At 37.8% G+C, this 21141-nt stretch overlaps 2 protein-coding genes across 4 annotated transcripts in view; one reads left to right on the top strand and one right to left on the bottom strand.

The window, feature by feature from the left end:
• The window catches only part of ints13 (integrator complex subunit 13), a 48308-nt gene that overhangs the window by 182 nt on the left and 26985 nt on the right, over positions 1 to 21141 (top strand). The window lies entirely within an intron of this gene.
• LOC130547676 (sialic acid-binding Ig-like lectin 12) lies at positions 690 to 5654 on the bottom strand. 3 transcript variants are annotated; one of them, XM_057323845.1, is made up of 9 exons: positions 5543 to 5654; positions 5355 to 5441; positions 4432 to 4788; positions 3660 to 3986; positions 3316 to 3579; positions 2684 to 2950; positions 2152 to 2239; positions 1768 to 1843; positions 690 to 1616 (listed from the first exon to the last, which is right to left on the bottom strand). In XM_057323845.1, the coding sequence occupies exons 2-9, from the start codon at positions 5398 to 5400 to the stop codon at positions 1275 to 1277; spliced, it is 1767 nt and encodes a 588-aa protein (XP_057179828.1). In that variant the 5' UTR covers positions 5401 to 5441; positions 5543 to 5654; the 3' UTR covers positions 690 to 1274. The 3 variants fall into 3 exon arrangements, with proteins under 3 accessions (XP_057179828.1, XP_057179830.1, XP_057179831.1); XM_057323847.1 differs by having other exon boundaries at positions 5355 to 5459; positions 5543 to 5651; XM_057323848.1 differs by lacking the exon at positions 3316 to 3579.

Below are 21141 nucleotides of genomic sequence, written 5' to 3'. Positions count from 1 at the left end.
ACCACATATATGATGAGCTGCCTCAGTACTGAGGGCATATGCCAGTTTGTTCAAGTAATTAGCAACTTCCCACCTTCAGCATGTGTGTGTGTGTTACTGCCGTGCATCTCTAACATAGGATGTGATCGCCTGGCAACTGTCTTTGTAATCTCCAGCTGCCTCACTCATCCAATCACAAAGCGCTATTTTTATTGGCACACAATGGGCAAAAAGCACTGCAGATTGCATGGTTGCTATATTCCAATACTTTATATTTAAAACATTTTGTATATAATATGGGAAGTCAACAAGAATAACTCCCCTAGAATCTACGCCATGAATGGTTTAAGACCCTCATTCCCCTAATTAAATGAACTAATTGATGACATCTTACATTTTGCATACAACTACAAGTATAAAACATGCATTTCTTAAAAGACTGTATATGTGGGTTTCCTAGCAGTCAAACGATGACCTTGATGTAGCCTACACCACTTAATTAACAATAAATTGCACATTTGCAAGGTCTCCACATTTGGCAAAACTTAAAAACTCCACAAGAGGGCGCTGTTGCCTATGAAATACACCAGTCAGGCGATTAACCGTCTACATTTAAGCATATAAACTGAGCAAATATTAGCAAGTAGAAAGCTTTTACAGTAGCTCATAAAATAAATTGACAAAATCAGGTGGTCAAAGCAATGCATGAAGCTTTAATTTATACATTTATCACATTACAAAAAAGTTAAAATATTTAATAAATAATTTTAAAAAGTTGAAATAAATTCATACTGAAACATTGTTGACAATCTAAACAGACAGATGTGAATTACATTATAAACATGGGTTAGTTAATTATATTTGAGGAAATACAGTAAAACATGAGTCAAAAATATCATAAAGAATCAAAGTGATGTTTACTGTTTGTGGAATATGTATAATACCAGCCTTTTAGTTCAAGCAAGCTTTACATTTGAGTTGGTCTACAAACCTTACAGTATTTTCCAATCCTCTATTCATATTCTTGACTGCTTCCCCTTGTATAAGGCGTGGGAAATGTCCTATTGGACAATTAAACTGTGCTGAAATAGTGGGATTATAACACCTCCTATTAAGCGAATCTTTGTTATATTAGGTTCTGTCATGATAACTAGGGGTTTCTAGGTGGTTGCTAAAAAGTATTTTGTTTTAACCCATGCAATGAGTGCTATGCTCTGCAGAAAATGTACTCCAATTGCTGCTCACACATACACTTCGTTACTTGCAGTGTGACAGTGTTTTTTGTGAAACAAGTCTTAGTCTCCAGTACTCCGTGGGTTTCGACGTTTAACTTGTGCATATAACTGAGAAACGGAGTCTGCAAGTTCATCAGCTTCATCAGAGTTCTTTGACTTTACTTGTTTAGTAACCACATCTGCACTCACATCTGTAGTGCACTTCTGCATTCCTGCAGAAGAATATTTAAGAACAGAGTATACGGTATCAAGTGAAGAGACACGTCTGCTCTCTCCTGGCTCTGTTTTGTGTTCTGTGAAGGTGATGGAGGCATAATGGAGAGATTCTTGCTGATTTGGTGTATCCGCTCCAGCAGATGACAGAACGTCTCTATTGACATAAATAGACTCTCCCTCATTCTCCTGTAAAACAGATTGATACGTTTGGATCAATAGTAAAAACTTGTAACATTTCTATACATTAGTTTAATTTGGTTAACAAGTTGATCTGCAAGTGATTGTAGCTGTTTTGCGTTTGAGAGTTTGCATGTTGTTGGTGCCTGTTGTAATTTACATTTGTCGAAATGCTTCTTGTAGTTCCTTCTGGTCTGTTCTGGGAGGGTTTTCTATTCTGAACAGCTCCTCCTCTTCTGAAAAGCGTGTTTGTGTTAAACTTTTCTCACTTACAAACTGACTTCAAAGATAACCAAATATATCAGACAGTCATTTAGTTCTTGCATTTGTAATTTTAAATAGTTCACTTTAACAGTTACACTATTAAAATTACACTATAAATTGTTTAAATGTACTTTTAATACATAAAATATCAAACGAGGTGATGCAGACAGACAATGCCACAGCTGTTTCTGAACTACCATACATTACTTATTATTAGTCTCGTAATATTGAAGAATATCTGTTTAATATTGAATGTTTTTTATGCTTCTGTCTGACTTACCGTTTACAGATACATGTAATGGCACACAGGATCACTATCATTGAAACACCAACAGCAACTCCAATTAGCACAAAGGAAAAGTTGAAGCCTGGAGATGTTTAAGAAAATATTGCACAACCGCAAGTTATTCAGTCAAGCATGCGCTCTTCTTTCACATTATTCACATTTCTCACATTTCTACTAATTCTAATCCAATGCAAATGGGTTCAAAATGGGTTTCAGTTATCCTAATTAACTTAAAGTCCCAGTGAAATTAAACATTACAATGTCTATTTTTCCATGAAATATAAAGATTATAAAACTCCATACAGCCGATTTCTGTTCCTGTGATGTAACTGGTAGTGGTACAGGTTAAAATGCAGGTAAAATAGACTCGATGAGTAGCAGTGAATGGAAACAACAATGTTTAATAAATAAATAATAGTCAAAAAATAAATACACTTAATGCGTTAAGAGTACCAGCAAAAAATGCATTTGCATATTTATACCACAGTGCATGCTGGGAAAAACAACTGAAATTGTTTGTACTCACACTGAATGTCCAGCAACACTGATGTGTTTTCTGTACCATATTGATTTTCCACTCGGCAGTAGTAGCGACCTGTGTGTGTTCGATCAGTCACATTGACGGTTAGATTCTGTCCAGTCTGTAGCTGCTCCAGACGTCCTCTGTTCTCTCTGAACCAGGTGTAGTTCAGCACTGCTGGATTTGCATCACTTCTGCAGGTCAAAGTTACTGAAGTGCCCTCCAGGACAGAGTCAGATGGAAACACAGATACTGATGTGTTTTTAGGAGCACCTGAGATAGGTAAATGGACAAAACCACTTAGAAAATCAAATGAGAAGTAAACTCCAAAACTCAAGTCTCTTTGCTTTGGAAATACAACTACTGGTCTTTTTTCATATGTTAAGTCTTTTTGTCCATTTTTTATGTTCTGGGTAAGCAGAAAACAGTTTTTCTTTCAAAAACTGCATGATTTGAGGTATCACTCTTGTTTGTGACACACATGTGGAGCAAGTCGTGTGTCCAAGTCCAGAACAAGAATATTTTGAGTGACATCTTGTTAAATTAATCACTAATAAATTCTCATTGTATTTTAGATTACACTTTAAATAGTGGAAGTTAATCTGAGTGAATAAGTAAACTAGACTGCTAATACTCACATTGGATGTCCAGTAACACTGATGTGTTTTGTGTACCATGTTGATTTCCCGCTCGACAGTAGTAGCGTGCGTGTGTTCGATCAGTCACATTGACGGTTAGATTCTGTCCAGTCTGTAGCTGCTCCAGCCGTCCTCCATTCTCTCTGAACCAGGTGTAGTTCAGCACTGCTGGATTTGCATCACTTCTGCAGGTCAAAGATACTGAAGCGCCCTCCAGGACAGAGTCCGATGGAAACACAGATACTGATGTGTTTTTAGGAGCATCTGAGAGGAAAACAAATTTAAAGCATCATTATGTCATTTAAAGTCATATGGTCAACAAGATCCGTGTGATTTCCTCTTACACAGAACACGTAACGTGATGTTGCTCTGTGCTGTTGCGTTCCTGTTCTGTAGCTGGTAGGTTATATTGCAGATGAAAGTGACTCCATGTTGAAGATGAGAAGCAGTGAAGTTCAGATCAGAGATGATCTCAGTTTGATTTTGTTGTTGCTGTCTGTTGTTCTCATTGAGAGAGAGTCCGTCAGTGGATCTCCATGTGAGAGTTGGTGGTGAAGAAGAGCAGCAGAGAGTGATAGCAGAGCAGCGCAGATTTACAGCGTTCCCCTCTAACACCTCCTGAACCTCCATCTGCCCCATAAACATCTTTACCGTCGGGTTGGGGGGAGACTCTGAAATTAGATTTATTTTACGTATTGTATATCACATGTGGGATGATTTGTAAACAGCATTAAAGGGGTATGTGGCTTTCTCTTCATTAGTCAGCCTACCTCATGCATATGTTTTAAGCATTTTATCATAGAAAATTAATTCTTTATAAAACCATTAGCAAACCTTCAGATCAAAAGGTTTAAGGATCTTGAGAAAGATGCATTCAGCTATCCCTAGGTCTAAAAAAGTGTCTGTTTTTTTTTGGTAATGATCTAACGTAATGCAGAAAATGATCATCTAAAGGAGAATATTGAATGCAGATTTCTGTCATCATCTTTAGCTCTGAGATGAAAATAAAGATATTGATCAGAGAAAGACTATTGTACCGTATAGGTAAAAAGTGCATTTGTGTTTTATTTATTTATACTGCTGTACTGTTTTACAATTCTGAATAATATTACTCACCAATCACATGTATTGAAACATATTTTTGTGCATAGGTCCATCGCAGTTTACCTTTTCCTTCAATCCTGAAGAAAAACTTTGCACTGTGATTTGAACTAACGTTATAAAAGTCGGTGGTACAGTCCTTGTCTTTTAAATTTCCAGTTATTTTTCCAAGGTTGTTACTGATACTGGAGTTATACATTATAGTTCCAGACGCGTCATGGTTATTTTTAAACCATATTCCTACAGCAGTGTCATTGAGATCAAGGTCATAAGTGTTATTAATATCAAATGTGCAGTTTATGGTCACACAGGATCCAGTCAAAGCTTCAATCTTCTCTGGCAGACTGATGTTCCAATCTCTACACCAAACACCTACAACACAAACAAGAAGTAGGCTATTTAAAAAAAAAATTCAAATTAACAATTGTTCTTTAAACAATAGGTTCATACTTTTTAAACTTCCCCGTTATATTTTAGCAGATGAGCATATGAATACACACAGGCCACACTGATGTTTTTAGCAAACGTTTACAACAAGGTTGTATTTGTTAACATAGTTTAACTAAAAAAAAACTAACAATGAACAATGATTCTACAGAATTTATTAAACTTATACCATTTTGATTTCAACATTTACTAACATCTTTTAAATCAAACATATTATCTTTCTAAAAATACAGACAGGGTGATCAGAACTTGGCACTCAAAAGGGTTTTATTTTGTGATTACAGCCAGCTAGATTATTTGACATTATTCCATTTATTACACAGCTATTTGACACACGAGTAAACGATACATAAAAATGTATTTGAAATATTTAAGCTGTGTAACAACTAATGTTAATAAACTGTTATAATGAATATTGTAAAGAGTTACCATGTTTTCACAGTTGATTTTGTTGGTGTATATGTATAAGATGAACAAATTTAAGAACAAACCTTTTAAAAACAATATGATACAAATGATTTTCTGTGATGTTTTCATCTCTTTTTTTAAAACGAGGTCTCTCTTTTGGGGAAACAAACCTGTAAAGATGCATAGGACTAACAGGTCAACAATACAATGAACAAGTTTAACAGTATGTTTAAACTACTTTAAACGTAAAGAAAAATCAAGTTTTACTTACCTAAAATATATAAAGGGTATAACCTGTGTACAATCTTTGCTGAAAGCAGATTGTTAAAGTGTCACATTAATGGATCTTTGGATTCTATTCTAAAACATACGCTGATGATTTGAAACTACTGTAAGTGAAACTTCCTGTGTGAACACAATATACTGACTGACATGAGCTGTATTAGTCCGCTTCCTGTGACAGCATGATCCTACTTTATGTACAAATGAAATATTATATAAACATATTACATATACATATCATTAATACTTGAGATTAGATTGCCTGATTTTATTGTATATCATTTTAGTTTTAACATGCTTATAATTGTGAAACTTTTCATTTCTTTTTAAATTTTTATTTATAAAAACTGTAAAATGACATAGAGATACACACACACACGCACAACGCACGCACGCACGCACACACACACACACACACACACACAGGTAAAACAATAAAATAAAAAACTGGTTAATTTTTCTTTGACAGAGATTACTTTGTAATGTCTGTATTCATGTCAAAATGTGCTTCTCTTGTAACGCTGTCTGCTGTGGTTTGACAGCTCTGCTGTGGTTTGTTCTGTTGTGGTATGTCTCTGTTTATGTCTATGTCTTGTTTTTATAGCATATTGAACTTTCTTTTCAAAATCAGTATAGTATTTATTTAAGACCCTACCCTATTTTAAGTCTACTCTCAAATGTAAAGCAGTCCTCTGATCATTGTCGCTTCACTGGGCATACACTCTTAAAAATAAAGGTGCTTAAAAGGTTCTTCACAGCGATGCTAGAAGAACTATTTTTGGCTCCACCAAGAACCATTCAGTCAAAGGTTCTTTAAAGAACCGCCTCTTTCTTACTTTTTTCCTTTTGTGAAGCAGAAACGTTCTTCAGATGTTTAAAGTTCTTTATCTAACCATTTTGACAACAAAAAAGGGTTCTTTAATTATTATTTATTTATTTCGTGTAATGTTCTTTGTTAAAATGAGATGAGATGTTTAATAATGCACAAAATCTTCAGTATTGAAGCTCCGATCAGCACAGAGAAAAGACTGCCTACAGAAAAATATTTGAATATAAAAATTAATGAATTCATTTTATTTACTGAAACCATAGTGATGCTACTTCCCCTCTCTGTATAACAAGTTTTGCAGAAACAGTTTCCTAGGTCTCTTGCAGTTATTGCTACATTGGTTTGTGCTGTAATCAAAAAACACAGCATCTGACAGTAAGTAGTACCAAGAAGTAACCAAACACTTTTGAATGAGGGCTGAGAAACATGAAAACTTTTTAATGCGACATTCACGTTATCGTAATTATTGTAAATAAACATTTCCTACTCAGGAATTTGACATGATGGGGAACTCAGAATCAGGAGTCAGAATTAACTTTGATACCCTAGTTTTTTAGGTTGGGCAGGGATCAATTGCTAAATAGCAGAGATGGCATGTATTTGACCAAAAGTGATCTCTTGATTCAACTACTGTAGGCTTCAATATAATAAGCTTTTTCTGGCATGAAGTAAAAATGCTACTGTTTCTTCATCACCAGTATTCTCTTATATATTGACAGATTAACTTTCCCAGGAGGATTCAGCATGCAGTTGCACAAAATTTTGGTTGTAAACTGTAATATTTAATGAATTATTTGTAATGACAAATTAATATGACAAGTTAATATTTGTTGAATTATTTCAAGAGATGACATTATTTTGTACAGGATGTAATAGTGAAAACAGGATGTCTACACTTCTCTTTTACTCTAAAATTGCACAAAATTAAACAAAAATGTGAGTGAGAGAACAAATCAAGACCCAGAAGATACTGATTGGTAACAGAGGAGGAACTTTGTAACCTAAATAAAAACTGCAAATAGAATCTAATATTAATCAATGGACAGAGAAACTATAGGAAAAAGAAACACAAAGAAACGTAATCAAAACCAAACAAGAGACATAATCCTGACCATGTGCTGCATACATCTTATTAAAAGTTTCTTATTTTACATCTGCAACTTACAGACAGGTGAATACACTAAAACAAAGCCAAAGACATTTACATTTTAATAACATGCATTTATAAAAATAGAACATAAACGTAGAAAGGATTAATTTATAAAACATAATTAATTTATGAGAAAATTAATTTAGCAAGTGAATTTAGGACTCTTGTAAAATATATGATTATTATGACGCATTCATTTAATAGGACACTGCATTTTGCAGCTGAATGACTAATATTCTGATTTTATGATGTCGACTTATAATATAATACAAAAATGTTATATCACACATTAAGTTAAAATACAGACACTCTCTATGCAAAAGTACTAAATGCTCAACACAGGTTCATTAGAAATGCAGTTAAACACAGATGCATGTATTCTAGCTTCTCCTTCAACATATCGACATGTGCCTTCAATTTAAATGACTTAATTTAATTTATTTGTACGGTTTTAGGGTACACTGCAGTTTTTAGAAATGTATGTGATATTGTGGTGAAATGATGCATGTTCCAGCCTCTAATGTAGCCTACCTGCAGTTACCAAAACACAAAATTCCTGCATTATTGATGACAGCCATGTTCTGATGATCTTCTTATATGAGAAGATTATACCGGAACAGTCTTAACCAAAGTCTTATGTTTTTTGCACAGGTGAGGTGTATAGACACAATTGTGTGAATTCACAAATGATAACCTGACGATGAGGTAATAGTTATGTCACAATGCTGCCCTCTACCGGAAAGAGACGTTACAGTTCCCGAATGTGTTATGTGAGTACAGTAATGGTGGATTCACACGGTACGCTACAGTCGCGTTTGTCCAGTTCATTTTCAAAGGGAAACATGCGGTAAGCGGAAAAACGCGTGCCGCTTCGTTGGCGGTGCGCAAGCGGTGCATTTGCATTCAAAATCCTGCAACTTCCACAGGCACGGCTCCTTGTGGCAGGCGCAGCTGAACATAAAAATATTGTATATTTTTGTGAACGGCAGCCACATTGGCTTGAAGGCGGCTGCAGTGCGGCAATTCCACCGCTCACCGCATACCGTGTGAATAGCCCATAAATAAGCGTTTTTTATGTCATATAGGCCTACGTACTGTACTGAACAAATAATAATAGATAAGAAAAAGCAAGAATAAAAAAATAAACATTGAGCCATTTTTATTCAGTTATATGAAATATGTGGCCAGTTATGTAATACACAAGATATTATTCAACTCAATGCGTATTTCATTCAGTTTTAGCATGCTTATTTATTATGAATCCCCACCACCACAATCGCATGAATTGTTAAACTTGCACTGTTAAACTACAGAATTTTTTTACACCAAAACCCACTTCCTGCTAAAACCCAATGAATGTTGCATTCTCTGTAATTATTTATAAATATGAAAATATATGGGCAGAAATAGGGGAAGGTTGGAAACTCCCTCTGACTGTGTGAGCAACTCTGGGGAAGTTTTTGTAGTAATGTCTGCGTTCATGCCAAATTGTGTTTCTTTGCATTTCTCTTGCGCCACTGTCTGCCTTCTCAGTTGTTGAAATGTTGCTGTTGGGTAATATTAATAATGTTGGGCCAAACCATAGTCGCCAATAAATGAGGATTCTCCACTGATCTCACTTGACTCTGGTCTGCCGTTTGTAAAGTCATTGGAGGAATAATAAGGGGATTGTGGGTAATTCAGCGTAGTGGCTCCAGAAGATAGCGCGGCATTGTTGGCATAAACAGGTGCCACATTCTCCTATGGAGTGGCCTAACAGATAAAAAACAAAGATTCAATGATATACAGAGGTATATTCTGTATTTACGATAGTGGAATAAGTCTGTGTCAAAGGGCTATGAGTTCATTTACCAGCACAGTTGTTTGCTAGTTTGTCATATGGTGTGTTTTTGTTGGAACTCACCCTGTTGGTCAGATTAAATCCAGTAACATCTTCTACTCTTGTTATCAAGGAACTTCCTGACGTTTTATTCCTGAAAAACATTTTTCCATAATCACAAACAAAACAGACTTAGGACCACATCCACATTTGATGATCATTAGATTTTTAGACACCTATCACATGTGAATGTAAGGCAGACTTCTAATGATGTCTGCATTGTCGTGCTTACCTACTATAGAGATTTTTAATGACAAACAAGGCCATTGTTAGCAAAACTCCTATAACGAACCCAATCATCACAGAGGAACCACTGGCACCTGATAATATTAATACATATATTAATATTTAAATAATAATAAAATAACATTCATCATTATCATAAGAGAAGTTTCATTTCTCAATGGGTTGAAACAAAGAGCGTACTTGTAGTCTCTTGAGGAGACGCGACCAGTTGAAACTTTGTACTGGCAGTGCCACGAGTGTTGGTGCTGACACACTGCAGAATGTCGTTGAGTGTGGGTGATTGAAGTAGGGTGACATAGCTCTTCAAGTTTGTTTGGCTCAAACGCTCCTCACGGATCAATATGTTAGTAGAGTTAGTGATGAGACGTCCAGATAGAAACCACTCCACTTTAGAAGAGGGATTCCCATGAACCTCACACAAACATACAGTTTGTTGTGTTTTGTCACACTTGGAGGAAGATACCTCAGAGGCATCTGAAAGTGTTAAAATCAGAAAAACAGAATGTTGTCGTGTAATGCTGCTCGTGACGATGATGATATAAAGAAGCTAAAAGACAAGTTTCAATGATTTTTCTCCCAAGACAAACGAAACATTTAATAGAATCGTTTACACAAATTCACCATTTTCTTATTATTGACCCATCATGCCATTCCAAACACGTTTGGTGTTATTTCATTTGTTTACGTGGCTTCAGAAGACGTGAAATATAACGCAGGTCATGTGAGCCACCATTTTGACAAGAATATGTTTTTTAGGGTTTTTTTGGCAATCCTTGTTTACTAAATGGTAAGAGCTGCCAAATGATTCTGCAAAACATTTCTACTTTCATCTAATACAGGTTTGGATTGACTTGAGGGTGAGACCGAATGTTTGCTTTTGACTTAACTATTCCTTTAAAGAACAGAATTTGAGACTTAATGATAAAATAGAGAGTAACCTTAAATATATTTTAAACATGTTGCGCCATTTGTCTGAAATGAACATGTAACAGGACTGCCTTTATACTCACACTGAATATCCAGCATAACTGATGTGTTTTGTTGGCCATGCTTGTTTTGAGCTACACAGTAGTACCATCCACTGTGTCCACGATTTGTTATGCTGAGAGTGAGATTATATCCAGTCTGAAACTGTTGAAGCTGTCCTCTATCTTCTCTGTACCAGGTGTAATTGACTAGTGCTGGATTTGCATTAGCTCTGCAGATCAGAGAGACAGGATTGCCTTCTAAAACAGTACTGGATGAAAATATTGTTGTGTCTTTAGGGGAAACTAATGAAAAAAAGAATAAGACAAAAGGATGATAAATACGATGATTTAATAGAATAGAATAAAATAGTATAAAATAGACTAGACTAGACTAGACCAGAACAGACTAGAATAGTATAGACTATACTAGACTAGACTAGATTAGACTAGACTAGAAAACAAAAGAAAAGAGAAGTATAAAATAGACTAGACTAGACTAGAATAAACGAGTATAGACTAGACTAGACTAGAACAGAACAGACTAGAATAACAAGATTTTCACCCTCGTTTCTATGTTTATCTATTAGTCGTTTTTTAAATGCACAGTTTTAGGTTAGTTTAAATACTAGAAGTGACAGGGTTCTGATAGAACATTATTCTAGTGTAAAGTGTAAGGCTTTATTTTATCCATTGGTTGTAAATTGCATTGTGAAAAAAAGGTGTTGCTTGCCAAAAATACAGGCAGATCTGAATGCAGTTTAAATAAATGTCGCCTTGCATATCAGCAGCAGGAAGTCAGTCATGTCACAGGACAAGTGAGTTATGACATTTTTTTCTATAGGTGACTGTGACGAGGGAGGCGTGACGAGAGCCGTGGGAGGAAGAAGCGAGGCCGGGACGCGATTGATAATGATTGTCAGCTGGGCGTCATTCCGGCCTCGTATCTCTCACGGAGGAGCGGAAGCATAAAAGGACGAACGGCAGGAGAATACGGCGGGAGAGGACCGGGCCCAGAAATGTTAAGTTTTGTGTTTGTGTTTGTGTTTGTGTTTGTGTTTGTGTTTGTGTGGCCGGCAGTCGTCACGCCTCCCTCGTCACAGTGACATGCAATAGAAAAAACAGATCTACTTTTATACTTACACTGAATATCCAGTAAAACTGACGTGTTTTGTTTCCCATGTTCGTTTTGAGCTACACAGTAGTACCATCCAAAGTGTGTGTGATTAGTTATGCTGAAAGTGAGATTATTTCCAGTTTGAAGCTGTTGAAACTGTCCTCTAATCTCTCTGTACCAGGTGTAATTGACCAGTGCTGGATTTGCATTGGTGTTGCATATCAGAGTCGCTGGATTGCCCTCTAACATAGTTCTGGATGGAATCACTGAAGTTAATGTGTTTTTAGGGGGATCTGAGAAAAGAAACAGTAAAAGATTGATTTAGGAAGGACTTGCTGGTATTTTCCCCAAAGACACAGTAGTAGCAAGACAATTACATTTAATGGAATAATAATTAAAATTAAAAATGTCTATGTTTATCTTGCACAGAAAAAATAACAGCATGCACGATTGTAATGAATTGAGGGTAAAACACAATGTTTGCTTTAAAAACAACATCAGAGATTTCATGTATCTGAAATGAACATGTAACATGACTTCCGTTACACTCACACTGAATATCTAGGAAAACAGATGAATTTTGTTGGCCATGCTTGTTTTGAGCTACACAAGAGTACCACCCGGTGTGTGTGGTATTGGTCACACTAAAGGTTAGATTATCTCCAGTCTGTAGCTGCTTCAACTGTCCTTCAATCTCTTTGTACCAGGTGTAGTTGACCAGTGCTGGATTTGCATCACTACTGCAGATCAGAGTCACTGGATTGCCCTCTAACACAGCACTGGATGGAATTGCTGATATTGATGTGTATTTAGGGGGATCTGAGAGAAAAAAAACAGTAAATGTTTGATGTAGGAAAGACTAGCTGAAGCAATAGACTCTACACAGCAAAATCTCCAGTGTTAAAAAAGGTCAAATTAACACTCACAGTGTATATATAATCCACACTCTCATAGTGTGGATTATTGTAACGAGGAAGGCGGGACGAGAGCCGTGAGGCGGGGCCGGTGGTGTGAGTGATAGTGGGAATCAGCTGTGCGCATACCGGTTCCGCATGTCTCACGGAGGAGATCGGGAGCATAAGAGGACGAGCGACAGGACTGCTGACGAGAGAGGACCGGGCCCGGACATGTGTTAAGTTTTATTTATGTTTGTGTGGCCACCTCACGGTCGACTGCCGGCCTTTTACTTCCATGTTATTGTTTGTTTATTTCGATTAAAAGTTTGTTTAAAGTTCGCCGGTTCCCGCCTCTTTCCTTCCCTACTTTGAACTGTATTACATTGGTGCCGAAACCCGGGAGGAAGGAGGGACATGCTGTCGACGAGCCCTCGCTGCCGAGAGGCATCGCGGTGCTGAGGAGTTCGGGCAGCGTGGATGAGAGACATCCGCCAGCGGCTGAGAGACATCCGCCAGCGGCTGCCCGAGGCGGTGGTGCTGGAGCAAGTATGTGTCGGCTGGGACAAAGAGCTCGCTGCCATGCTCCTGGGCCGAGGTGGGGTGGCGGCCGTCCGGGAGGGAGCAGAGGAGTCCTCGCCGTTGGCCGTGGGCCGGAGCCTGCTGCCGTCCGCCGTTAAGGGGAGGAGCAGGAGACGGGAGACTCGCTGCCGGCTGCCCTCAGCCGGAGGAGCCATCGCCGGCCGCCAGGGGGCGGAGGAGGATCGAGCCGTCCAACGAGCATCCAGTATCACCACATGGCACCGCGAGGAAGAGCCTCTCGGCTGGCTGAGGACCGAGCGACAGTGTGTCGGGGAACCGGACCACTTTTTTTTCACCGCTCCTGGTGCTTCCGTCTCCATTCTCTCGTCTCGTCGGTGCATATCCCGAGGGGCTGCGGACGCCGAGACTGGCTCCCTGGGGGGGGAGTAAGCACAGTCTCGGTGGTACCCCCCGGCCTGTGAGGGGCGATGGGGGTGTAGAGAATTTAGCATCAACCACCTTTCACTCCCCTTTCTCCTGGTTTCTTGATACGATCATCAAAAGACCAGAGTCAAAAACCTCTCACTGAGAGTGTTGATAACCTTTTGTTTCTCTGTTGGATATTTTATGACTCCTAAGCTTCAAAGCAGAGGGGAGAAGTCTCTCGGTCTAATCTGAAACTTGGCTAGCCAGAGAAACTTCTCTGACAAATAGGAACGTGTGATTCAATTGTCCTTTTCTATAAATATATCTAAATATCTAGGTTATATGTTGTCGCTCTTGCTATTTTTAAATCATCTGTAATTGTTAAATAGGCAAGTTAATTCAGGCTTTGTTTGTATTCGTACCGCCGAATGAATCATGTCTTGATGCACTTCAAACCTTAGCATATTTGATATATAAATGTTTGTCTTTACAATTCCTCCTTGTTTATATACATTGTGTGACCATAGAACACTTTCTTTTCATTATGTTATAATTGGAATGATATCTCATAAAGATGCAAATTAGCTGTTGAGTGGACAAAGAACCTCTTCCCTGCTCAACTCTGATTGGTCAATTCAAACTCAGGTGGGCATGCCCTCTCTTCGTCTCTTCCGCTCTTCTCTTCTGTGCTAAAACTTGTTTCATGGCGCCTCTTCGGAGACTGCCCTCTCCACCCCATCCCCCCCCACTGGGGGAGAAGAAGGAACAATGGACTCTGCTGCCACGTGGCTAGGCCATGCAACTTTCGGCAGGACTGCCTTCTGAAACCTTTTGAACAATTCCATCTCTACAAGCGCATACGGTTATCGGTCCAGCACAGAGCTTGCAAGTATCCGTTTCTATTTATAGAATAGCCGCGTTAAGTCTGTGCCTCTTTGTTAAAGATGATTTTTATTTGTGTTCAGAAATCGCTGCCATACCCTCTCTCTCTCTCTCTCTCTCTCTCTCTCTCTCTCTCTCTCTCTCTCTTCTTTTTCTCTCTCTCTCTCTTTCTTTCTCTCTCTCTCTCTCTCTCTCTCTCTCTCTCTCTCTCTCTTTCTCTCAGCGCTTCCTAGCATTTTGTGTTTCATGTATTTGTTTGTTTTATGCGATCGTCATTGTTTTTTTATCATGTAGAGTAGAGTTTAATAAACAACCATATATATATTAATTTGAGATGGGTTTTCTGTATTCACGCTCACAAACTTGGTCCCTTTTACTGTGTTTCGATTTACGCTACCTTTGCTCTAAATCGTGTTTGGTAAAGTCACGTTACTTATGGCCATGAGATAATGTAAAGTATATAATATCATTGAGGCATTTGCTGGACGAATGCATACAAGTATTGTTATGCTTTATATTACTAATCAGAGACCGTAAAATATGTATATTCGAACACGATTATTATACGTATTTTCCTTTGAGCTAAACTAATTCCTTGACTGAAATTGATGTTTTAAATAACTCATTTCACGGATATGATCTTGAAAGATCTGGTGGAGAACCATATTTGGTGAGCTTTGCTCATCAATATAATAACGTTAGCTAAAACCGCTACAGGGGTGTGGGACGAGAGCTGTGAGGCGGGGCCGGTGGCGTGAGTGATAGTGGGAATCAGCTGTGCGCGCACAACATTTTTCAGCACTGGCGATTTTGCTGTGTATGCATGCAGGGTGATGACGTACGTCCACTAAAATCTCAGCCAGTGCTACTTCCACTCTCATGGGTAATTTGTCACCAAGTGATAAGGATGTGTTTAGTAAAAAACACATTCAAATTTCAGCAAACTGACAGCACTGCAGCTCACCAAAAGTAAGTGGAAAAGTTTACTTTGTGAATGTATATTGAAACGGATAGCCTGAAACCTTTCCCCTTTTTGGTGTTTGGATATTTTGACTCACGTCGTTGACAGTAATCCTATGTGCATCTTGAGTGAAAACGTCATTGTGCGCCGGATGTAACTGAACGGACTGAGATAAAACGGGGAGGCGATGGTGCATAGAGTCTATTGGCAATGTGCTATGATATATGGAGGGCTGCCTTTGTACTCACACTGAATATCCAGTACAACTGATGAGTTTTGTTGGCCATGCTTGTTTTGAGCTATGCAATAGTAATGCCCACTTTGTGTGGAGTTAGCAAAACTGAAGGTGAGATTGTATCCAGTCTGAAGCTGTTGAATCTGTCCTCCATTGTCCTTGTACCAGGTGTAGTTGACCAGTGCTGGGTTTGCATTGGTGTTGCAGATCAGAGTCACTGGATGACCCTCTAACACAGTGCTTGATGGAATCACTGATGCAGATGTGTTTTTAGGGGCAACTATTAAAAAAGACAAGGATTACTGAGTTGGTAGAGAATACAAATACATTTTATTTTATACAAATTAAATAATTTGCTTGAAAGAGTTAACGAAACGCGCTCTGTAGAGCAGTTTGTCCGTTTAGGCCGGGCGACTGTAGAGACAACATAGCGAATTTTATGCTGTGTATGTAGATATAAAGTAGATAGAAATGGCTCATTCTGGTACTAAAAACATAACGCTTCATTATGTAAGGTCTTTTACACCTCTGAAGACATAATTATGTATATTATATTGCAATTCTGTCAATAGATCCTCAACAAATTACACAGAGCACCTTTAATGTTGTGAGGAAACCAGCATTCACATTTACACAAGGTTTTAGAAAGCCACCTTTCTCAAAAACCATGGAATAAACCGTTTTTATTCTTTGGAATGAGTTCATCTAATCATGGTCAGGTAAAAGACTTTGGGTGGCATGTGGGGAGTGTGCTAAGAGATTAGAGGTAGAGCTGCTTTTATACTCACACTGAATATCCAGTAAAACTGATGTGTTTTGTTGGCCATGCTTATTTCCAGCTATACAATAGTAATTCCCACTTTGTTTGGAGTTAGTTATGCTGAAGGTGAGATTATATCCAGTCTGAAGCAGTTGAAATTGTCCACTATTCTCTCTGTACCAGGTGTAATTGACCAGTGCTGGGTTTGCATTAGCGTTGCATATCAGAGTGACTGGATTGCCTTCTAACACAGTGCTGGATGGAATCGATGATATTGATGTGTTCTTGGGAGGATCTGGGAAGAAACAATAAAAGATTGTTGTAACTGCCCCAATAAATACATATTTAATTCATTCCAGAGTGCATACTGGGAAATTTAGTGCAAATAAACTAGTAAAACTCACACTGAATGTCCAGCAACACTGATGTGTTTTGTGTACCATGTTGATTTCCCGCTCGACAGTAGTAGCGACCTGTGTGTGTTCGATCAGTCACATTGACGGTTAGATTCTGTCCAGTCTGTAGCTGCTCCAGCCGTCCTCCATTCTCTCTGAACCAGGTGTAGTTCAGCACTGCTGGATTTGCATCACTTCTGCAGGTCAAAGATACTGAAGCGCCCTCCAGGACAGAGTCCGATGGAAACACAGATACTGATGTGTTTTTAGGAGCATCTGAGAGGAAAACAAATTTAAAGCATCATTATGTCATTTAAAGTCATATGGTCAACAAGATCCGTGTGATTTCCTCTTACACAGAACACGTAACGTGATGTTGCTCTGTGCTGTTGCGTTCCTGTTCTGTAGCTGGTAGGTTATATTGCAGATGAAAGTGACTCCATGTTGAAGATGAGAAGCAGTGAAGTTCAGATCAGAGATGATCTCAGTTTGATTTTGTTGTTGCTGTTTTTTGTTTTTTTTTTTTTTTTGTTTTTTTTTTGTTTTTCTTTTTTTTTTTGTTGGTGTAGAAGAGTAGCATAGAGTGATAGCAGAGCAGCGCAGATTTACAGCGTTCCCCTCTAACACCTCCTGAACCTCCATCTGCCCCATAAACATCTTTACCGTCGGGTTGGGGGGAGACTCTGAAATGCACACAGATTTATTATATATGTGTGCATTTTACAGTTAAAATGTAATTGTACATTACTAGTTTACCATTTGGAATTGAAAATAATTTACACTCACCGATCACATCTATTGAAACAGATTTTTGTCCAAACACATATTTCAGTGTATTTTTACCTTCGATCCTAAAGTTATATATGCCTCTGTGATTTGAAGTAGAATTAAAAAAGATTGTGGTACAGTCTTTGTCTCTTAATTTTCCAGTTATATTCCCTTTAAATAGAGAGAGAGTAGGCCTGCTGGAGTTAAACACCAAAGTTTTTATGGCATTCACAGTTTTATACCACACTCCTCCAGCAGTGTCAGTGAGATGAAGGTCATATAATTCTGGAATATCAAATCTGCAGTTTATGGACACACAGGATCCATTTAGTGCTTCAATCTTGTCTGGCAGACTGATGTTCCAATTTCTACACCAAACACCTACAATACAGGCATGATGAGCGGTAAAAACTAACATGTAGAGTGAGGTACAGACACCAAAATAACAAGCATTTTTGTTTATTGTCTAGGCAACACATAAAATGCTACAAACGCATTTTTCTTGTCATTGGAATTATTGAGCATTCAATTGCATTCAATTGACCTTATTTGTTAACATTTTTTATTATTGTTTACTGAATGATATTGATATTGATCAGTTTACTTCATTTGTTAAAAAATGTTATTGTAATAATGTTTGCTGAATGATCCAAACAGAGAAAACATACATTTAGCACGTTTCCGAATTGTCTCGCCGAAATTAACACAACACTTTTGTAACACAATATATTTTTAAGGAGGACAATTAAGAAAAACCAACCTTGTGGCAAGAAAATGAAAAGAAAGATTTTCAGTGTTTTGTCCATTGCTTTGTGTTGTTTAAAATAAGATGATTCCTTTGGGAAAACATACACACACCTGTAAATATGCATAAATGACTTAATGAAAATGAAATATTAAACCCCAGAATTCCTTTATTGAAACAGACTGGTCAAAAGTGTGATGTCACTGAAATGTTTCTCATGATCTTCATATCGTTTGGATCTGAAGTCTAAAATGAGTTAAATGTTCCTACGAATGAATCTGATTCATTACAAAGCTAACATTTTATTTAGCATAGTGTTTAAAATGGATAACTTAAGCCCTATTCGCACGGGATTAGTATTACCTGGGGACCTCTGGTCATTTGTAATAATTGCAGAGATTGTCTGTGATCTCAATCCCGTGCGAATCGGCCATGTCTGTAATTTGTAAAAATTCCCCCACAAATTACCTACCATATTTTGAGGAACACCGAGGTCCTGTGATAATATTAGTCCAGTGCGAATCGGCATCTCTGTGATTTGGCGCGCTCATATATCCCTTTTCAAGGTTTATCCACCGTTTGCTAATAATGGAGTCTGTTTTGATATTAATTTGGTTGCGGATTGATTTCCACACATTGTCAAAACTGTTGTTTTGACCGGGAGTCTTCCGTTTAGTTATTTATCTTGGAAATGCTTGTAAAAGCACTTTTCACATAGAGATCCCAGAAAATACACGGAAAATGTGTCTGGGAATTTGTCCCGGGATCGTTAGATTTTGTTCATTCACACTGCCAGTGATTTTCTGGAATCTGTGTGTGCGTTCACACACATTCTGTGAAGATCCCGTAAAGACACAGGGCGTAATATACTGCAAAGTTGTGTAATGTGCATTTGTGTAATGTGCAACTGTGAACGATACTTGTGTTTTTAGGTGGCTAAATAGCGCAGTTTGTTATTATTACTGCTTTCCTTTATTAATTAGGCCTATTTTATTTAGGCCTAATTAATAATCTTTTTTTTGTTATTATTCTGTAGCATGTATTGTTGCCTTTTGCAAATGACAGTCGTCAATTTAAAAAAAAACTTTTGTATTTATATTTTTATTGGTAAATGCAGAACAACGAAGAGGCACAAGAACGCAAGGTAGGCCCAACGGGATTAAGCTAAATATAAAATGCCATATGAAAACATATAAATGCAAATTGTTCAGTATTGTTCAGTTCAGTGCAAATTTACACAACCTTAATAAAAAAATATAACGGAATCCTGCGAAGTTAAAATGAGCCAGTATTTTTGCAACATAGCCTAATGCAATACAAAAGGTACGGTATAATATTTTTTCAGTAATATGATGTACAACAATGTGAGTTTAAAAATAAATTTATCGTTTTTTAAAACAAAGTTTGAGAAAAGTTTTTGAGCATTTAGATTTTGTAACCATTTCGGAATAAGATCACGCAGATTGAATGAAAAACCCGCTAATATGGCCTAAAGCATATTGCACATAATTCTATAAAAACCACAAATAAACACTAAGGTCGGTATATGATCGTGATGTTTATAAATTATATTTATAATGTTTTTGTTGAGAAAAACAAGCACATAACTGTTTGGGTGATAGTTTTGAGTTAGTCTGTTAACAAGCGGGTTTCCATCACTGGTTTTATTCGCATTTTGAAGTTTCGCATCAGAAACGAGTGATGGAAACACCAACTTTCGAATTATAAACCTTTAATTCGCAAAAAAAAGCTTTTACGCTCGCTTGAGGTGGTTTTTCATTTTTCGAAAAAGAGTTAATGCGAATAATGGGAGATGAAAACGCATTTGCCGAATAAATCCCTCCAAAAAGTCACGTAACTGCACTATGAGATGGCGAAACCTGACTAACCAGAGTACTGATCTTGCATTTATTGTGTTTCGTAATCGTCTGCTTGCACAAGTACAAACCCGATTTCAAAAAAGTTGGGACACTGTACAAATTGTGAATAAAAACAGAATGCAATGATGTGGAAGTTTCAAATGTCAATATTTTATTCAGAATACAACATAGATGACATATCAAATGTTTAAACTGAGAGAATGTATCATTTTAAGGGAAAAATAAGTTGATTTTAAATTTCATGGCATCAACACATCTCAAAAAAGTTGGGACAAGGCCATGTTTACCACTGTGTGGCATCCCCTCTTCTTTTTATAACAGTCTGCAAAAGTCATGCAACCCCATACCATCAGAGATGCAGGCTTCTGAACTGAGCGCTGATAACAACTTGGGTTGTCCTTGTCCTCTTTAGTCCGGATGACATGGCGTCCCAGTTTTCCAAAAAGAACTTCAAATTTTGATTCGTCTGACCACAGAACAGTTTTCCACTTTGCCACAGTCCTTTTTAAATGAGCCTTGGCCCAGAGAAAACGCCTGCGCTTCTGGATCATGTTTAGATATGGCTTCTTTTTTGACCTATAGAGTTTTAGCCGGCAACAGTGAATGGCACGGTGGATTGTGTTCACCGACAATGTTTTCTGGAAGTATTCCTGAGCCCATGTTGTGATTTCCATTACAGTAGCATTCCTGTATGTGATGCAGTGCCGTCTAAGGGCCCGAAGATCACGGGCATCCAGTATGGTTTTCCGGCCTTGACCCTTACGCACAGAGATTGTTCTAGATTCTCTGAATCTTTGGATGATATTATGCACTGTAGATGATGATAACTTCAAACTCTTTGCAATTTTTCTCTGAGAAACTCCTTTCTGATATTGCTCCACTATTTTTCGCCGCAGCATTGGGGGAATTGGTGATCCTCTGCCCATCTTGACTTC

The sequence above is a fragment of the Triplophysa rosa genome, linkage group LG24, assembly GCF_024868665.1.
Source record: "Triplophysa rosa linkage group LG24, Trosa_1v2, whole genome shotgun sequence".
NCBI classification, from domain to species: domain Eukaryota; kingdom Metazoa; phylum Chordata; class Actinopteri; order Cypriniformes; family Nemacheilidae; genus Triplophysa; species Triplophysa rosa.
This window is presented reverse-complemented; position numbering and strand designations above follow the sequence as displayed.